Source organism: Phocoena phocoena, chromosome 14 (genome assembly GCF_963924675.1).
Source record: "Phocoena phocoena chromosome 14, mPhoPho1.1, whole genome shotgun sequence".
Lineage (NCBI taxonomy): Eukaryota > Metazoa > Chordata > Mammalia > Artiodactyla > Phocoenidae > Phocoena > Phocoena phocoena.
The window spans coordinates 64640151-64659050 of record NC_089232.1 but is presented as its reverse complement, the minus strand read 5'-3'; the positions used below and the strand labels follow the sequence as shown (position 1 = coordinate 64659050).

The following is an 18900-nucleotide window of genomic DNA, read 5'->3' as shown; positions in this document are numbered from 1 at the left end:
AGCCCTATTATGAATGACGCTCAGAGCAAGTACTTCATGTGTTATTTTATTTAACCCTTGAGACCCTCAGAAAACTGACGCTAAAGCAAGTTCGTACTACTGAGTAAGTGGTAGAGTGTCAGGGTGTTCGTCAGCTAACAATATGGATTGACTTGACTGGGGAAAGAGTGTAGCAGTGATGTAGAGTGGCAAGGAAGCTCAAACCGATACACTCTTGGGCTTCAGGTGCTAGAGGTAGAGACCTAGATCTTGAGAGGATTTGTTGTTGTTATCTGAAGTGGGAGTAAGATTGAAATAATCCTTTAAAATCTTTGATTAATTTAAAAATAGGCAATATATGCACATGCCACAAAATTTCAAAAGTTTAAGTTTGAAAAGCATCCATCCCATGCTATGCCCCAGCCACTCATTTCCCATCCCCAGAGGTAGCTGGTATTACCAGTTTCTCTGGGTCTTTTTTAGAGATAATTTTCATATATTACAAGTATACATGTGTGTATTTAAATAAATGGTAGGGTACTGTACGCACAGTTCTGCAGCATGCTTATTCCATTCTGCTTTATTACATTTATTTTCTGCCTGACATACATTAATGTAGCTGAATATGGCGTTTCCTAGACACTCCTTACAGTTTCCTTCTGTGTCATTTCTCCTTTCCTAAATGTCCTTTTTTTTTTTTTTTTTTTTTTTAGTCTTTACAGATCCCAGCCAACACAGCCCACTTCCTCTGTAAAGCCTTTTTAATGTTCTCTTTGTATCTCTATCCTGCTCTCCCTACACAATGATTTGGACATATTAGATATTCAGGAAGTATTTGCTGGCGATGGTAGTGATATAGAATTGCCTCAGGTTACCAAACCTGAATAATGCATATTTTGAACATAGTCATTCACTTGTTCATTTCTGTTGCTATTTTAATGTCTGAGTTTTTACTAATTATGTTGTTAAAGGTAATTCTATGTAAATGCCAAACCCTTCATTATGTAATAACTTTGTAACACCTTGACTCGTTTTTCATTTTCACATATACATTTTATTTTTTATCATGTATTTTTTTCTTTTTGTTTATTTTTTTCTTTTTTACCCCCCTCTGTTGCATAGAGAAGCTGCAGCCAGTTTTGCAGTTTTCCAAGTCACAAACGGACGTCTATAATGACAGTACTAACTTGACATGCCGCAATGGACATCTCCAGTCAGGTGGGTTTAGGTTAACTAACATGTAAAATAACAAAGCTTGCATGCAAAGTAGAGTCTTACTTAACCTGATAATGTTGATTTGATTTTATAGTGGTAGATTTGATTGGTTTTTGTTTGCACAGGGCTGTGTGGAAAATACAGTAGCCCTATCATTCATGGTGTGTAAACATGTAATAAATAGGGCATAGCCATTCTCAACATGTTATATTTGCATATTTTACAACCTCCAATTTTTGAAATTATAAAATATGAAGGTTCGTTTTCCTAAATTATTAAAATGTTCTTTTGTTTCTATCTTACTTTGAGCTTTTGTGTTTTTTTCTATGGGTACCTGTACCAAATTTTTATGAAGTAGTGTTTATTGAGACAGAAATTTTAATTTTTCTTTGTTATATACCAATTTTCAATGCATATATATTTTCATTTATATAATACATGAATGTTTTATCATAGCACCTGTTAGAAAAAGTTTGAAGCTGAATTCACATAGTGAGGAGAAGCATTAGAATACTATTTTTCTTTTTCTTTTGTCCATGCCGCGTGGCATGCAGGGACCTTAGTTCCCCAACCAGGAGTCAAACCCTACCCCACTGCAGTGGAAGCATGGAGTCTTAACCACTGGACTGCCAGGGAAGTCCCCTAGAATACTATTATTTACTATGGGTTAAATTTGTTTTCCATAAACTTTGGTCATCACATCAACTCCTACAGAAAATTAAATGCTTTTTTGTTTTGTTTTGTTCTCTGACATCTTCTCTAGTTTTATTGGTAACTTTTTCAAAATTCGTTCTGTGTCCAGTACTTAAATTTTATTAAAGTAAATATTACTTTGTTCAAGTTGTAGTAGAAAACCCTTAGTATAGACTATAAAACAACTGCTTTCTTTACTCATATGTGATAAAAAAAAGTTTCAAGATTTATTTTTTTGTTTGTTTGCTTTTTTCATTTTTATTGGAGTGTAGTTGATTTACAATGTTGTGTTAGTTTCAGGTGTACAGCAAAGTGAATCAGTTATACATATACATATATCCACTCTTTTTTTAGATTCTTTTCCCGTATAGGCCATTACAGAGTATTGAGTAGAGTTCCCTGTGCTATACAGTAGATTCTTATTAGTTATCTATTTCATATATGGTAGTGTATATATGTCAATGCCAATCTCCCAATTTATCCCCGCCCCGTTACCCACTGGTAACCATAAGTTTGTTTTCTACTTCTGTAAATCTGTTTCTGTTTTGTAGATAAGTTCAGTTGTACCCATTTTTTAGATTCCACATATAAAAACGATATTATATGATATTTGCCCTTCTCTTTCTAACTTACTTTACTCAGTATGACAATCTCTAGGTCCATCCATGTTGCTGCACTTGGCATTATTTTGTTCTTTCTTATGGCTGAGTAATATTCCATTGTATATATGCAACACATATTTTTAAAAAATATTTTATTATTTATTTATCTATTTGGCTGCGCCAGGTCTTAGTTGCTATACCACATTTTCTTTATCCATTCCTCTGTTGATGGACATTTAGGTTGCTTCCATGTCCTGGCTATTGTAAATAGTGCTGCGATGAACAAGATTTCAATAAAGAAGAAATAGTGTGAGTGGATTTCTTGGGATGGAAGAGACAGTTGGTCATCAACTCTTTCCCTTGTGGCTTAAGGAGTTCTCAGTCTGGTTTGGTCTTCCACTACAGAGCCCCACCTTAGTAACTATATTCATTTTCCCATTCCTTCCTGTATCTGATTTAAAATAACCTTTTCAAGTATAGAGAAGTATTTTGTCTGTTTCTTTTAGCATGGCTGTGAAGGGCTGACATCTTCATAATGAACTGTTTGAAAAAACAAAGAAATGTAAGAATGCACCATGTGTAAATATTGAAGTTTCCAAAATACAAATTTGAGATCCTAATAATCCTACCTGAGTAAACAGCAAAATTTTCTAGCCCTGAGGAGCTGGTATGCCTTTCCCTTGTTATCTTGATTTTCTTCTACTTAATTCCACATGTGAGATCCCATTGTATTTTTCTGCCATGTTGGGAGACAAAAGCAGCTTTCTCTTCTGGGACCCATTAAAAAAATCAAACTGTCTTATTTTAAATACCTAGTTATCAATTCTGTTCTTTCTTCTTGTTGGGAGGACATACTGACTTCACAGCTAATTTATTCAGCACTGGTGTTTGATTCCTTTTGAGCCTTAGTGAATCAGCTGGCTCGTTCATGCCTAGTTCATTAGTGTCACCCACTTATGGAACATTCTATGATGTTTCACTTGGATGAGTTACTTCTTCTCTCTTAGGAAGCAGATATGCCAAAGTCTGCTTACTACTTTATGTGTTATCTACAATGTCCAATTTTCAAGTCAAAATTATTAGATGTGCAAAGAAATAGGAAAGTGTGACCCTTACTCAAGAAAGAAATCAGCCTGTAGAAACTGATTCTTGACTGGGCCCACATGTTGAATTTAGCAGATAAAGACTTCAAAGCAACCATTATAAATATGTTCAAAGAATTAAAAGAAAATATGGCATCTGTTAACAAACCTGCAATCTTAACAGAGAATATAAACTAAACAATAAAAATATTGGAAGTTTTAAAGTTGAAAAGTACAGTTGGTGAAAAAAATTGCTAGATAGCCTCAACAGCAGATTGGAGATGTCAAATGAAAGATTCAGTGACCTTGAACTTAGATCAATAGAAATTGCTAAATCAGATGACTCCAATATTCAGAAAGCAGATTAGTCATTGCTTAGGGCTAGGGGCAGTAAGAGGAATGGAATGCAAATGGATACAAGGAAACTTTTGGCTATGAGGGAAACATTTTGTATCTTGATTTTAGTGGCTATTTTGCCAATATATTATACATTTTAAATGCATGCAAAATATTATATATAGATTATACCCTAAAATGTTGATTTAAAAATACTGAAAAGGTTTATAAAGAGAAATAATATTCCCCTTCCCACCTGTTATATCTCCCTTTCTTACCTGCACCCCTAGTTTGGCTCCTCATACAATATTTAACTCTTTGCTATTTTTTCTCATGCTCATTATACTTTCAAATATTATGCTTTTATTGCTATTCCTGATTTATGAGTTTTTGATATGTATTGACTTCTTTTTCAGGTAGAAGAAGGTTTAATTCTCTTATGCCACCAATATCCTTCATTCCGTGTGTGTTTGTATATATGTACATATATATGTATATATATATCACTGTTTTTAGTTATATTGAAAAATTATATTTCATATTATTAGAAACTTAGTAAATATTGTTTACCCAAAGACAAATAATATATTTTAATTATTTTCCCTTTTGGGGTTTTCCTCCCCCCAGGTTGTCTGATTTTTGTCTTGCTCTTTAGCTTCATGTTACAGTTTTTTACTTCTTTCTGTGTTTAATTTGCTTTTTAACTAAAAGACCTCCTTTAGTATTTCTTTTAATGAGGGTTGTAGATAGTAAACTCTCTCAGCCTTTCTAGTGTCTGAAAATACTCTCATTCTTACGTGACTGGTCACCTGAATATAGAATAAATGAAAGTTAACATTGTTTTTTCCTTCAGCATTTTGAGCATACTCCGTTGTCTACGACCTTTGTTATTTTTATGAAAAGTCTGCTGTCATTCTCACAATTCCTTATGAAAATTTCTATCCATTTGTAATCTTAGGACTATATATTTTCTTTTTTTTTTAGGACTATATATTTTCTGTTTGAAGAAATTCTTCTCCAGTCTCCTTTTTTCCCCTCTGAAATGCATGATACTTATCATCACCCTAGACAGACCTTGCTTTTATTCACACCTTGGCTTTTCCTTATTGTCATTCCCTTTTCTGGATTGCTTTCCTGCTTCTTCCTATATGGTCATTATATTAGTTCCTTGAACATACGGTACAGAACTTTGCATTTGTTTACTAGAAAAGAACCCTTGGATCATAATTCCCTGACCAGGATCTAATCTGCTCCCCCTGCACTGGGAGCACAGAGTCTTAACCACTGGACCGCCAGGGAAGTCCCTAATTTACTGTACTCTTAAGTTCCCTTCTTTTGTTTCCATAAGCCATATTAAGGGATTTGATGACAAGAGCAACAATAAGGCTTTTGTCTTTAAGCTAGTCTTTTCTCTAGACTACTCTAATTTGCTGACTGATTTAACATCTGTCTTCACAGTGAACATTGTTATTCATAAACTCTGATGTTATATAGTATATGAAAATATTATTTAGAAGCAGTGAGATTTGAACATTCAGAAGTCTGTAATTTATGTAGAAGAGCACAGTAGCTAGGTCAGGTAACCTTTTAGATTTAATTGAAAGTGTCCTATATGTGTTTATTTGCATAGAGGGTAAAAATACTTGGCGATTTAACCATATCTTTATACCCTTCAAATTAAAATTATTTTTTAAAACTTGGTGGCACAGACTGGACTTTCATTCTATTTTGTAGTATTAAAAGTTTGGAACGAAATGCTATTTGTTTTTTCTCCATACAACCTATCCCTAATGCCTTTACTACATTTTGTTTGTTTAATTTTTGGAAGATTTTTTTTTTTTTTTTGCAGTACACGGGCTTCTCACTGTTGTGGCCTCTCCCGTTGCGGAGCACAGGCTCCGGACGCACAGGCTTAGCGGCCATGGCTCACGGGCCTAGCCGCTCCGCGGCATGTGGGATCTTCCCGGACCGGGGCACAAACCCGTGTCCCCTGCATTGGCAGGCAGACTCTCAACCACTGCGCCACCAGGGAAGCCCTGGCAGCTTTTAAACAAAGAAAAAATAAAATAAAAAAACATTTTGGCAGCTTTATTGCTTGGTACCTTTTTTATATCCTCCTTCTGTCCCCACAAATAAAGTTATTTCTTTTTATAGCAAATACATATTCCTTATAAGAAAATTATAATATACATCAGGAAAAGGAAAAAGCTAAATAACCCATAATCTTGCCCACACCCAGTAATAACCCTTATGCACACCCTAGTATATATTCTGATTGAAATCTTATTTTGAAATATTGTTGAAGTAAAAAAAAAATTATTAGTTTTACAAATTTGTACTGGTCTTTATATTACTTTTTATAATGTTTAGCCACAATTTTCTAACCATGATGATTTTATTTTTTTCCTTGCTAGAAAGTGGAGCTGTTCCGAAAAGAAAAGATCCCTTAACACACACTAGTAATTCACTGCCTCGTTCAAAAACAGTTATGAAAACTGGATCCACAGGTCTTTCAGGCCACCACAGAGCACCTAGCTGCAGTGGTTTATCCATGGTTTCTGGAGTGAGACAGGGACCTGGTCCTGCAACTGCCACTCATAAGGTATTTGGAGACAGTAACTTTAATTGCTATGCTGTTGCAAATAGAAAATTTTGAACATGATATGCTTGCTTAAGTTTATTACAAGTACTTTATAATACCTTAGAGAATCGATAAGTTTCTACAACATTGAATGAAATTTTTCTTTTTTTTAATTTAGATTTTTTTTTTTTTTTTTTTTTTTTTTAGATTTTTAAGACTCTTAAGTAGTAGCGGCAACTTGCTACTAAAAAGCAAACCTCTTCTTTTCTCTATTATTTATTTATTTTTGCGGTACGCGGGCCTCTCACTGTTGTGGCCTCTCCCATTGTGGAGCACAGGCTCCGGACGCGCAGGCTCAGTGACCATGGCTCACGGGCCCAGCCGCTCCGCGGCATGTGGGATCTTCCCGGACCAGGGCACAAACCCGTGTCCCCTACATCGGCAGGCGGACTCTCAACCACTGCGCCACCAGGGAAGCCTATCCAATCTGTTTTATATAATACTGTATAATTCTTTTTTTAAAAAATTAATTTATTTATTAGGCCGCATGGTGCAGCTTGTGGTATCTTAGTTCCCTGACCAGGGATTGAATCCGAGTCCTTGGCAGTGAAAGCGCCGAGTCCTAACCACTGGACCACCAGGGAATTCCCTATAGTTCATTTAAAATTTGTTATTCTTTTAATTATTTAAATCTACATAAATGTTTTATAACATTAAACATACATAGAGTTTTGTTACAATTCTAACAAGGATCAAAATTGTATGACTGCATTGTGATACAGCCTTTTTATTTTATAGTAACTGAATCTCTCTGGATAAAATCTTCTATAAACCCACTTCATGCCAAATGTAGTTCTATAGGTAATGCCATTTTATCTTGGAGTAAATATACAATTTTTGGATTTTTATATCCATTTTTTGCTACTTTTAAGCCTTTAATTCTGTGAACATTAAGGTTGACTCACATGTGAAAAGTGCAAACATTATGTTGTGTTTTCACATTAAAATTTTGTGTCCTTCAAGAGTACACCAAAAACAAATAGAACAAATAAACCTTCTACCCCTACAACTGCTGCTCGTAAAAAGAAAGACTTGAAGAACTTTAGGAATGTGGACAGCAACCTTGCTAACCTTATAATGAACGAAATTGTGGACAAGTAAGTTTTGTCATCTAAAGTGTTTTATGGGGTTTTAAAAGTTTTTTATTTATGAAATATATCATGAGTGAAATGGATAATATATACCTTGTCTAATTTACATATGTAATTTTTATGATGGTTTTCAATTAGTGTAAATGTAGAAAACCATTGCTTTACTGATATAACTATAGTTTCACAGTTAACATAAAAATGGCTATGTTACACAGAGCTTAGACTTAATATTATAATAACTGAAGTATATTTCTGTTATGGAACTAACTGAAATTATGTTTCTTAGTGGAACAGCTGTTAAATTTGATGATATAGCTGGTCAAGAGTTGGCAAAACAAGCATTGCAAGAAATTGTTATTCTTCCTTCTCTGAGGCCTGAGGTAAGGATTTTATATTATCATTTTCCTATAGCATCATCCATTACTGAATCCATAGTACAGTAAAGAACTGTTTGAGCTATACTAGAATGATTAGTTCATATAACAGTAGGTTAGATGTCTTTTAAAGGAAAAAAACATTAGCAGTTGATGTTGACTAGTTATTTATACTGGAGAGGAGAATAAATATAATGGTTCCTAATTCCCAATCCATTTTTAATTAAATTTATAGGAAAAGTAGGTAACAGGAAATAATTTTTATATCAAGGTAAGAGAGATTTAAAGTTAAGAAAGAATCCGCCTGCCAATGCAGGGGACATGGGTTCGATCCCTGATGTGGGAAGATTCCCACATGCCACGGAGCCACTAAGCCTGTGTGCCACAACTACTGAGCCTGCACTCTAGAGCCCATGCTTCGCAACAAGAAAAGCTACTGCAATGAGAAGCGTGCGCACCAAAACAAAGAGCAGCCCCTGCTCACCGAAACTACAGAAAGCCCACGCGCAGCAATGAAGACCCAATGCAGCCGTAAATAAATAAATAAATAAATAAATAAATAAATAATAAATAAAGAATTATTTTCAAGATATTAAGTCATCAAAGTAAGTGGAGAGCTGGTGAATGATGGGTAGGGATCTCACCTTTCATCCCTTATTTTTAAACTCACTAAGGAAGTTAGGTAATCTTGCAATTGATAATAAATATTTAATTTTCCACACATAGCATTGTTTTTCTTTTTTCAGTGCTTCATTCTTTTTTTATTGGAGTATAATTGCTTTACAATCTTGTGTTAGTTTCTGCTGTACAATGAAGTAAATCAGCCATATGTGTACATATATCCTCTCCCTCTTGGGCCTCCCTCCCATCCCTTCCCATCCCCTCCCATCCCACCCATCTAGGTTGTAACAGAGCACCAAGCTGAGCTCCCTGTGCTATACCGCAGGTTCCCACTAGCTATCTGTTTTACACATGGTAGTGTATTTATGTGAAACCTAATCTCCCAATTAGCATTATTTTGGATTCTCACAATTCACAGATTGCATATTTGATGCTGTTCTGAAAATATTGCAAAAAATAAATGAGGATCCAGCCTGGATTAGTTATTTCTCTTCTCCTAGAACTTTCAAGTCTTAATTGACTCATTTACAAAATCTCGTGAAAATAGATGTTATATGGCACATTGTGATGAATATGCTTTTAAATGAATTTGTTGTGTGGCTCTATTTTTCTATAGTATATGTCACTCTCCTACTACTTTCATGGTGTTTATAACTTGTGAGTACCAACTATACTGAAACTTGCTATTTTTTGAGTCCACTTTATTTTTCCTTCTTGCCCACTCTAAGAAGCAGTGTGCATGAAATCACTGGTTTAATATACTAATTGAAATTCTCTTAATACACAATAAAATAGAGAATTATTAAAATAGAAGGCATCTGTCCTTATATGAACCAAATTTATCTCTTGTACAACCTCAGGCCACACTTTGAGGAAACATATTATAGCTTGTATTTCGGCTTACTTTTTGCCTGGAGGTATGTAAGAGTAGTAAATGTAGCAGAGTGAGTATTGAAAAAACAATGCTTGTTGAAAGAACTCATATAATTGTAGACCTGAAAAGGATCTTAGCAGTCATCTAGTCCATTTGTGGATAAAGAAACTAATCCTGAAATCCAAATTTCTTGCTCAAGATTGTAGTTAAGTGGTGGTTCTAGAAAATGAAATAAATAAGATTCCTAACATTAGACTGCTGCCTCAAGGCTATAACTGCCAACTACTTCTTGTTTTTTGTTTTTACTGTATGTGTAATTTAATAGTAATTTTTTTTACATCTTTATTGGAATATAATTGCTTTACAATGGTGTGTTAGTTTCTGCTTTATAACAAAGTGAATCAGTTATACATATACATATGTTCCCATATCTCTTCCCTCTTGCGTCTCCCTCCCTCCCACCCTCCCTATCCCATCTCTCCAGGTGGTCACAAAGTACCGAACTGATCTCCCTGTGCTATGCGGCTGCTTCCCACTAGCTATCTGTTTTACGTTTGGTAGTGTATGTATGTCCATGCCACTCTCTCGCTTTGTCACAGCTTACCCTTCCCCCTCCCCATATCCTCAAGTCCATTCTCTAGTAGGTCTGTGTCTTTATTCCTGTCTTACCCCTAGGTTGTTCATGACTTTTTTTTTTTTTTTAAACTCCATATATGTGTGTTAGCATACGGTATTTGTCTTTCTCTTTCTGACTTACTTCACTCTGTATGACAGACTCTGGGTCCATCCACCTCATTACAAATAGCTCAATTTCGTTTCTCTTTATGGCTCAGTAATATTCCATTGTATATATGTGCCACATCTTTATCCATTCATCCAATGATGGACACTTAGGTTGTTTCCATCTCCTGGCTATTGTAAATAGAGTTGCAATGAACATTTTGGTACATGACTTTTTTGGTTTTCTCAGGGTATATGCCCAGTAGTGGGATTGCTGGGTCATATGGTAGTTCTATTTGTAGTTTTTTAAGGCACGTCCATACTGTTCTCCATAGTGGCTGTACCAATTCACATTCCCACCAGCAGTGCAAGAGTGTTCCCTTTTCTCCACACCCTCTCCAGCATTTATTGCTTCTAGATTTTTTGATGATGGCCATTCTGACTGGTGGGAGATGATATCTCATTGTAGTTTTGATTTCCATTTCTCTAATGATTAATGATGTTGAGCATTCTTTCATGTGTTTGTTGGCAGTCTGTATAACTTCTTTGGAGAAATGTCTATTTAGGTCTTCTGCCCATTTTTGGATTGGGTTGTTTGTTTTCTTGTTATTGATCTGCATGAGCTGCTTGTAAATTTTAGAGATTAATCCTTTGTCATTTGCTTCATTTGCAAATATTTTCTCCCATTCTGAGGGTTGTCTTTTGGTCTTGTTTATGGTTTCCTTTGCTGTGCAAAAGCTTTGAAGTTTCATTAGGTCCCATTTGTTTATTTTTGTTTTTATTTCCATTACTCTAGGAGGTGGGTCAGAAAGGATCTTGCTGTGATTTATGTCATAGAGTGTTCTGCCTGTGTTTTCCTCTAAGAGTTTGATAGTTTCTGGCCTTACATTTAGGTCTTTAATCCATTTTGAGCTTATTTTTGTGTATGGTGTTAGGGAGTGATCTAATCTCATACTTTTACATGTACCTGTCCAGTTTTCACAGGACCACTTATTGAAGAGGCTGTCCTTTCTCCACTGTACATTCCTGCCTCCTTTATCAAAGATAAGGTGACCATATGTGCGTTGCTTTATCTCTGAGCTTTCTATCCTGTTCCATTGATCTATCTTTCTGTTTTTTGGTTTTTTTTTTTTGCGGTACGCGGGCCTCTCACTGTTGTGGCCTCTCCCGTTGCAGAGCACAGGCTCCGGACGCGCAGGTTCAGCGGCCAGGCTCACGGGCCCAGCCACTCTGCGGCATGTGGGATCCTCCCGGACCGGGGCACAAACCCGTGTTCCCTGCATTGGCAGGTGGACTCACAACCACTGCGCCACCAGGAAAGCCCTATCTTTCTGTTTTTGTACCAGTACCATACTGTCTTGATTACTGTAGCTTTGTAGTATAGTCTGAAGTCAGGGAGCCTGTTTCCTCCAGCTCCATTTTTTGTTCTCAAGATTGCTTTGGCTATTCGAGGTCCTTTGTGTTTCCATACAAATTGTGAAATTTTTTGTTCTACTTCTGTGAAAAATGCCAGTGGTAGTTTGATAGGGATTGCATTGAATCTGTAGATTGCTTTGGGTCGTAGAGTCATTTTCACAATGTTGATTCTTCCAATCCAAGGACATGGTATATCTCTCCATGTATTTGTATCATCTTTAATTTCTTGCATCAGTGTCTTATAATTTTCTGCATACAGGTCTTTTGTCTCCTTAGGTAGGTTTATTCCTAGATATTTTATTCTTTTCGTTGCAGTGGTAAATGGGAGTGTTTTCTTGATTTCACTTTCAGATTTTTCATCATTAGTGTATAGGAATGCAAGAGATTTCTGTGCATTAATTTTGTATCCTGCAACTTTACCAAATTCATTGATTAGCTCTAGTAGTTTTCTGGTAGCATCTTTAGGAATCTCTATGTATAGTATCATGTCATCTGCAAACAGTGACAGCTTTACTTCTTCTTTTCCGATTTGGATTCCTTTTCTTCTCTGATTGCTGTGGCTAAAACTTCCAAAAGTATGTTGAATAACAGCAGTGAGAGAGGGCAACCTTGTCTTGTTCTTGATCTTAGTGGAAATGCTTTCAGTTTTTCACCATTGAGGACGATATTGGCTGTGGGTTTGTCATATATGGCCTTTATTATGTTGAGGAAAGTTCCCTCTATGCCTACTTTCTGCAGGGTTTTTTATCATAAATGGGTGTTGAATTTTGTCAAAAGCTTTCTCTGTATCTATTGAGATGATCATATGGTTTTTCTCCTTCAATTTGTTAATATGGTTTATCACATTGATTGGTTTGCATATATTGAAGAATCCTTGCATTCCTGGAATAAACCCCACTTGATCATGGTGTATAATACTTTTAATGTGCTTTTGGATTCTGTTTGCCAGTATTTTGTTGAGGATTTTTGCATCTATGTTCATCAGTGATATTGGCCTGTACTTTTCTCTCTCTGTGGCATCTTTGTCTGCTTTCGGTATCAGGGTGATGGTGGCCTCGTAGAATGAGTTTGGGAGTGTTCCTCCCTCTGCTATATTTTGCAAGAGTTTGAGAAGGATAGGTGTTAGTTCTTCTCTAAGTGTTTGATAGAATTCGCCTGTGAAGCCATCTGGTCCTGGGCTTTTCTTTCTTGGAAGATTTTTAGTCACAGTTTCAATTTCAGTCCTTGTGATTGGCCTGCTGATATTTTCTATTTCTTCCTGATTCAGTCGTGGCAGGTTGTGCATTTCTAAGAATTTGTCCATTTCTTCTAGGTTGTCCATTTTATTGGCATAGAGTTGCTTGTAGTAATCTCTCATGAACTTTTGTATTTCTGCAGTGTCAGTTGTTACTTCTCCTTTTTCATTTCTAATTCTATTGATTTGAGTCTTCTCCCTTTTTTTCTTGATGAGTCTGGCTAATGGTTTATCAATTTTGTTTATCTTCTCAAAGAACCAGCTTTTAGTTTTATTGATCTTTGCTATCGTTTCCTTCATTTCTTTTTCATTTATTTCTGATCTGATCTTTATGATTTCTTTCCTTCTGCTAACTTTGGGGTTTTTTTGTTCTTCTTTCTCTAATTGCTTTAGGTGCAAGGTTAGGTTGTTTATTCGAGATGTTTCCTGTTTCTTAAGGTAGGATTGTATTGCTATAAACGTGTCTCTTAGAACTGCTTTTGCTGCATCCCATAGGTTTTGGGTTGTTGTGTCTCCATTGTCATTTCTTTCTAGGTATTTTCTGATTTCCTCTTTGATTTCTTCAGTGATCACTTCGTTAATAAGTAGTGTATTGTTTAGCCTCCATGTGTTTGTATTTTTTACAGATATTTTCATGTAATTGATATCTAGTCTCATAGCATTGTGGTCGGAAAAGATACTTGATACAATTTCAGTTTTCTTAAATTTACCAAGCCTTGATCTGTGACCCAGAATATGATCTATCCTGGAGAATGTTCCATGAGCGCTTGAGAAAAATGTGTATTCTGTTGTTTTTGGATGGAATGTCCTATAAATATCAATTAAGTCCATCTTGTTTAACGTATCATTTAAAGCTTGTGTTTCCTTATTTATTTTCATTTTGGATGATCTGTCCATTGGTGAAAGTGGGGTGTTAAAGTCCCCTGCTATGAATGTGTTACTGTCGATTTCCCCTTTTATGGCTGTTGTATTTGCCTTATGTATTGAGGTGCTCCTATGTTGGGTGCATAAGTATTTACAATTGTTATATCTTCTTCTTGGATTGATCCCTTGATCATTATGTAGTGTCCTTCTTTGTCACTTCTAATAGTCTTTATTTTAAAGTCTACTTTGTCTGATATGAGAATTGCTACTCCAGCTGTCTTTTCGTTTCCATTTGCATGGAATATGTTTTTCCATACCCTTACTTTCAGTCTCTATGTGTCTCTAGGTCTGAAGTGGGTCTCTTGTAGACAGCATATATATGGTTCTTGTTTTTGTATCCATTTAGCCAGTCTGTGTCTTTTGGTGGTAGCATTGAATCCATTTACATTTAAGGTAATTATCAATATGTATGTTCCTATTCCCATTTTCTTAATTGTTTTGGGTTCATTATTGTAGGTCTTGTCCTTCTCTTGTGTTTCTTGCCTAGAGAAGTTCCTTTAGCATTTGTTGTAAAGCTGGTTTGGTGGTGCTGAACTCTCTCAGCTTTTGCTTGTCTGTAAAGGTTTTAATTTCTCCATCATCTGAAGGAGATCCTTGCTGGGTAATATTGGTTGTAGGTTTTCCTCCTTCATCACTTTAAATATGTCCTGCCTGTCCCTTCTGGCTTGCAGAGTTTCTGCTGAAAGATCAGCTGTTAACCTTGTGGGGATTCCCTTGTGTGTTATTTGTTGTTTTTCCCTTGCTGCTTTTAATATGTTTTCTTTGTATTTAGTTTTTGACAGTTTGATTAATATGTGTCTTGGCGTGTTTCTCCTTGGAATTATCCTGTATAGGACTCTCTGTGCTTCCTGGACTTGATTAACTATTTCCTTTTCCATATTAGGGAAGTTTTCAACTATAATCTCTTCAAATATTTTTTCCATCCCTTTCTTTTTTTCTTCTTCTTCTGGTACCCCTGTAATTCGAATGTTGGTGCGTTTAACGTTGTCCCAGAGGTCTCTGAGACTGTCCTCAGTTCTTTTCATTCTTTTTCTTTATTCTGCTCTGCAGTAGTTATTTCCACTATTTTATCTTCCAGGTCACTTATCCATTCTTCTGCCTCAGTTATTCTGCTATTGGTCCCATCTAGAGTATTTTTAATTTCATTTATTGTGTTGTTCATCGTTGCTTGTTTCATCTTTAGTTCTTCTAGGTCCTTGTTAAATGTTTCTTGCATTTTGTCTATTCTGCGTCCAAGATTTTGGATCATCTTTACTATCATTATTCTCAATTCTTTTTCAGGTAGACTGCCTATTTCCTCTTCATTTTTCAGGTCTGGTGGGTTTTTATCTTGCTCCTTCATCTGCTGTGTGTTTTTCTGTCTTCTCATTTTGCTTATCTTACTGTGTTTGGGGTCCCCTTTTTGCAGGCTGCATGTTCGTAGTTCCTGTTGTTTTTGGTGTCTGTCCCCAGAGGCTAAGGTTGGTTCAGTGGGTTGTGTAGGCTTCCTGGTGGAGGGAACTAGTGCCTGTGTTCCTGTGGATGAGGCTGGATCTTGTCTTTCTGGTGGGCAGGTCCACGTCTGGTGGTGTGTTTTGGGGTGTCTGTGAACTTATTATGATTTTAGGCAGCCTCTCTGTTAATGGTTGAGGTTGTGTTCCTGTCTTGCTAGTTGTTTTGCATAGGATGTCCAGCACTGTAGATTGCTGGTCGTTGAGTGAAGCTGGGTGCTGGTGTTGAGATGGAGATCTCTGGGAGATTTTCGCCGTTAGATATTATGTGAAGCTGAGAGGTCTCTTGTGGACCAGTGTCCTGAAGTTGGCTCTCCCACCTCAGAGGCACAGCACTGACTCCTGGCTGCAGCATCAAGATCCTTTCATCCACTGGGCTCAGAATAAAAGGGAGAAGAAAAGAAAGAAAGAGAGAAAGAGACAAGGAAGGAAAGAAAGAAAGGAAAGAAAGGGGGAAAGAAAGAAACTAGGAAGGAAGGAAGGAAGGGAAAGAAAGGAAAAGGAAGGAAGGAAGGGGATAAAATTAAATAAAGTAAGATAAAATAAAAAATAATTATTTAGCAAAAAAAAATTTTTTTAAAGAAAAAAAACGAACAAAAAAACCCCGAACGGATAGAACCCTAGGACCAATGGTGAAAGCAAAGCTATACAGACAGAATCTCACACAGAAGCATACAGATACACACTCACAAAAAGAGGAAAAGGGGAAAAAATAATGTTGCTCTCAAAGTCCACCTCCTCAATTTGGGATGATTTGTTGTCTATTCATGTATTCCACACATGCAGGGTATATCAAGTTGATTGCGGATCTTCAATCCGCTGCTTCTGAGGCTGTTGGGAGAGATTTCCCTTTCTCTTCTTTGTTCTCACAGCTCCCAGGGGCTCAGCTTTGGTTTTGGCCCTCCCTCTGCGTGTAGGTCGCCGGAGGGCATCTGTTCTTCGCTCAGACAGGATGGGGTTAAAGGAGCAGCTGCTTCGGGGACTCTGGCTCCCTCAGGCTAGAGGGAGGGAGGAGTGCGGATGCGGGGCGAGCCTGCGGCGGCAGAGGCCAGTGGGACGTTGCAACAGCCTGAGGCGCGCTGTGCGTTCTCCTGGGGAAGTTGTCTCTGGATCTCGGGACCCTGGCAGTGGCGGGCTGCACAGGCTCCCCGGAAGCGGGGTGTGGATAGTAACCTGTGCTCGCACACAGGCTTCTTGGTGGCGGCAGCAGCAGCCTTAGCGTCTCATGCCCGTCTCTGGGGTCTGCGCTGTTAGCCGCGGCTCGCGCCCATCTTTGGGGCTCCTTTAAGCAGCGCTCTTAATCCCCTCTCCTCGCGCACCAGGAAAGAAAGAGGGAAGCAAAAGTGTCTTGCCTCTTTGGCAGGTCCTGACTTTTCCCCGGACTCCCTCCCGGCTAGCCGTGGTGCACTAACCCCTTCAGCCTGTGTTCATGCCGCTAACCCCAGTCCTCTCCCGGCGCTCCGGCCGAAGCCTGAGCCTCAGCTCCCACCCCCGCCCGCCCCGGCGGGTGAGCAGACAAGCCTCTCGGGCCAGTGAGTGCCTGTCGGCACCGATCCTCTGTGCGGGAATCTCTCCGCTTTTCCCGCCGCACCCCTGTTGCTGCGCTCCCCTCCGCGGCTCCGAAGCTTCCCCCCTCCGCCACCCGCAGTCTCCGCCCACGAAGGGGCTTCCTAGTGTGTGGAAAGTTTTCCTCCTTCGCAGCTCCCTCCCACTGGTGCAGGTCCCGTCCCTATTCTTTTGTCTCTGTTTATTCTTTTTTCTTTTGCCCTACCCAGATACGTGGGGAGTTTCTTACCTTTTGGGATGTCTCAGGTCTTCTGCCAGCGTTCCCTTGGTGTTCTGTAGGAGTTGCTCCACGTGTAGATGTATTTCTGGTGTATCTGCTAGTGTTGGAGGGTATCCTGCAGAGGCGGGGGAGGGGTTGGCTGTGGCTCACCGTGGAGACAAGGACACTGGCAGCAGAAGTTCTGGGAAGTACTCCTTGGCATGAGCCCTCCAGGAGTCCGCCATTAGTCCCAGCAAAGAGCCTCCAGCTAATTCTTAAGTATGGATTTTAGTATTTATTCAGTGGTATGCTTCTTAGGGTACAAAAATATATCTAAAATTATAGAGGTAGTAAGTAAATATTTGGACTGTGCTAGAAGGCATTCAGCTTCTGCTCTACCCATGACTTTAGGGAACACTTCTAAAGTGGAAAGTGAGGTCAAACAGTATATGACTTTACATTTTGGCATATTTCCATGGTAGCGCCATAATGTTAGAAAAAACTGGAATTTCAAAGTTGAGTAACCTAGCCTTGGGAGGGGCAGAAACCTTAGTAAATGTACTAAAGTGGGACTTGAGGAAGGACAGCATTTGAGGTAGAGCCAGACCTCAGGGTTTGGACCATTTGTGTGTCTGTCTCCACACCTGCCAACTGGACCATTTTTATAATTCTAGTTCAGATTCTAATGCAGAAAGGGAATATGATTGTTCTAGCTCAGCTTTTCACAGTAGACCCATAAAATGGATCGTGGTAAGCCGTGAATGGGTCAGACTTATTTCATAAGGCATCTCCATTGTGCAACAAATCAGCTTTATTCATAATTCTCCACAGTGGGGCGCTTGCATGGACCACGGTGGGGACATTGTTAGGCTAGATTGGAAAGATGGGTATGACAGGCATCATGACGAACTTATTCATTCTTTAGTGTGCTAGAATTTTTATTTCATCATAGAAACACAGAATCATAATTAAGTCACCGAACACTAAAAATGGCTTTAAAGAGATTAAAAAAATTTTAAATATATGCTTGAGTTAATTTCTTCTCAGAATTACCTAAAGCAAGTACTTTAACCCTTGTTCATTCATGAAGTCATGTACTTGGAAAGGACATTGAAAAAACTCTTGTCCATCTCCCTGCCATCAAATAGGACTATGTTTTAAATATTTTAAAAGTAATTTTTAAAAATCACAAATATTAATCTTTGAAACAAGTTAAAACTGTAAGAAGAATATAAAATAAAATGTACCTTCCGACCCCAAAGCAGTACATTTCAAAGTATATCACAGTGATCTGTCTACATACTTTTCTCAAAAATTTTACAACCAAAGTATATATTCTTCTGTCCTATTTCACAGACCTCTTTCATATCCTGTCCAGCTTATTTGTCAGCATTTTTCTGAGCTCTTGTGTTTTTTTCTTAATTTTTGAATTTAATTTTATTTATTTTTTTATACAGCAGGTTCTTATTAGTCATCCATTTTATACACATCAGTGTATAGATGTCAGTACCAATCGCCCAATTCATCCCACCCCCCCACCCCCCGCCGCTTTCCCCCCCTTGGTGTCCATACATTTGTTCTCTACATCTGTGTCTCAATTTCTGCCCTGCAAACCGGTTCATCTGTAGAGCTCTTATGTTTATTTTGTTATCTTGCTGCTTAATAATAGCATTTTCTTTCTGTTTTATAGAAGAATGTGACTGTTCTCTAATTTTAAAAGGTTCTACCTACTAGTAAAATTTCCATGAATTTCTAAATATGTTATCTTTCATTATACTAGCTTGAACGTTTGCTTTTTTAAAAGTTTTTGAACTTACCTCTTTAAGTAATAATCTTATAAAGC

At 37.6% G+C, this 18900-nt stretch overlaps 1 protein-coding gene across 5 annotated transcripts in view; it reads left to right on the top strand.

The window, feature by feature from the left end:
• The window catches only part of SPAST (spastin), a 61128-nt gene that overhangs the window by 24623 nt on the left and 17605 nt on the right, over nucleotides 1-18900 (top strand). For 3 of the 5 annotated variants that reach the window (XM_065890884.1, XM_065890882.1, XM_065890885.1), the window contains exons 4-6: nucleotides 6322-6509; nucleotides 7512-7645; nucleotides 7926-8019. In XM_065890884.1, coding sequence (XP_065746956.1) covers nucleotides 6322-6509; nucleotides 7512-7645; nucleotides 7926-8019 — 416 coding nt within the window. Of the gene's footprint in view, nucleotides 1-1101; nucleotides 1198-6321; nucleotides 6510-7511; nucleotides 7646-7925; nucleotides 8020-18900 lie in introns of all 5 variants that reach the window. The other 2 variants (XM_065890880.1, XM_065890881.1) reach the window with 1 other exon arrangement.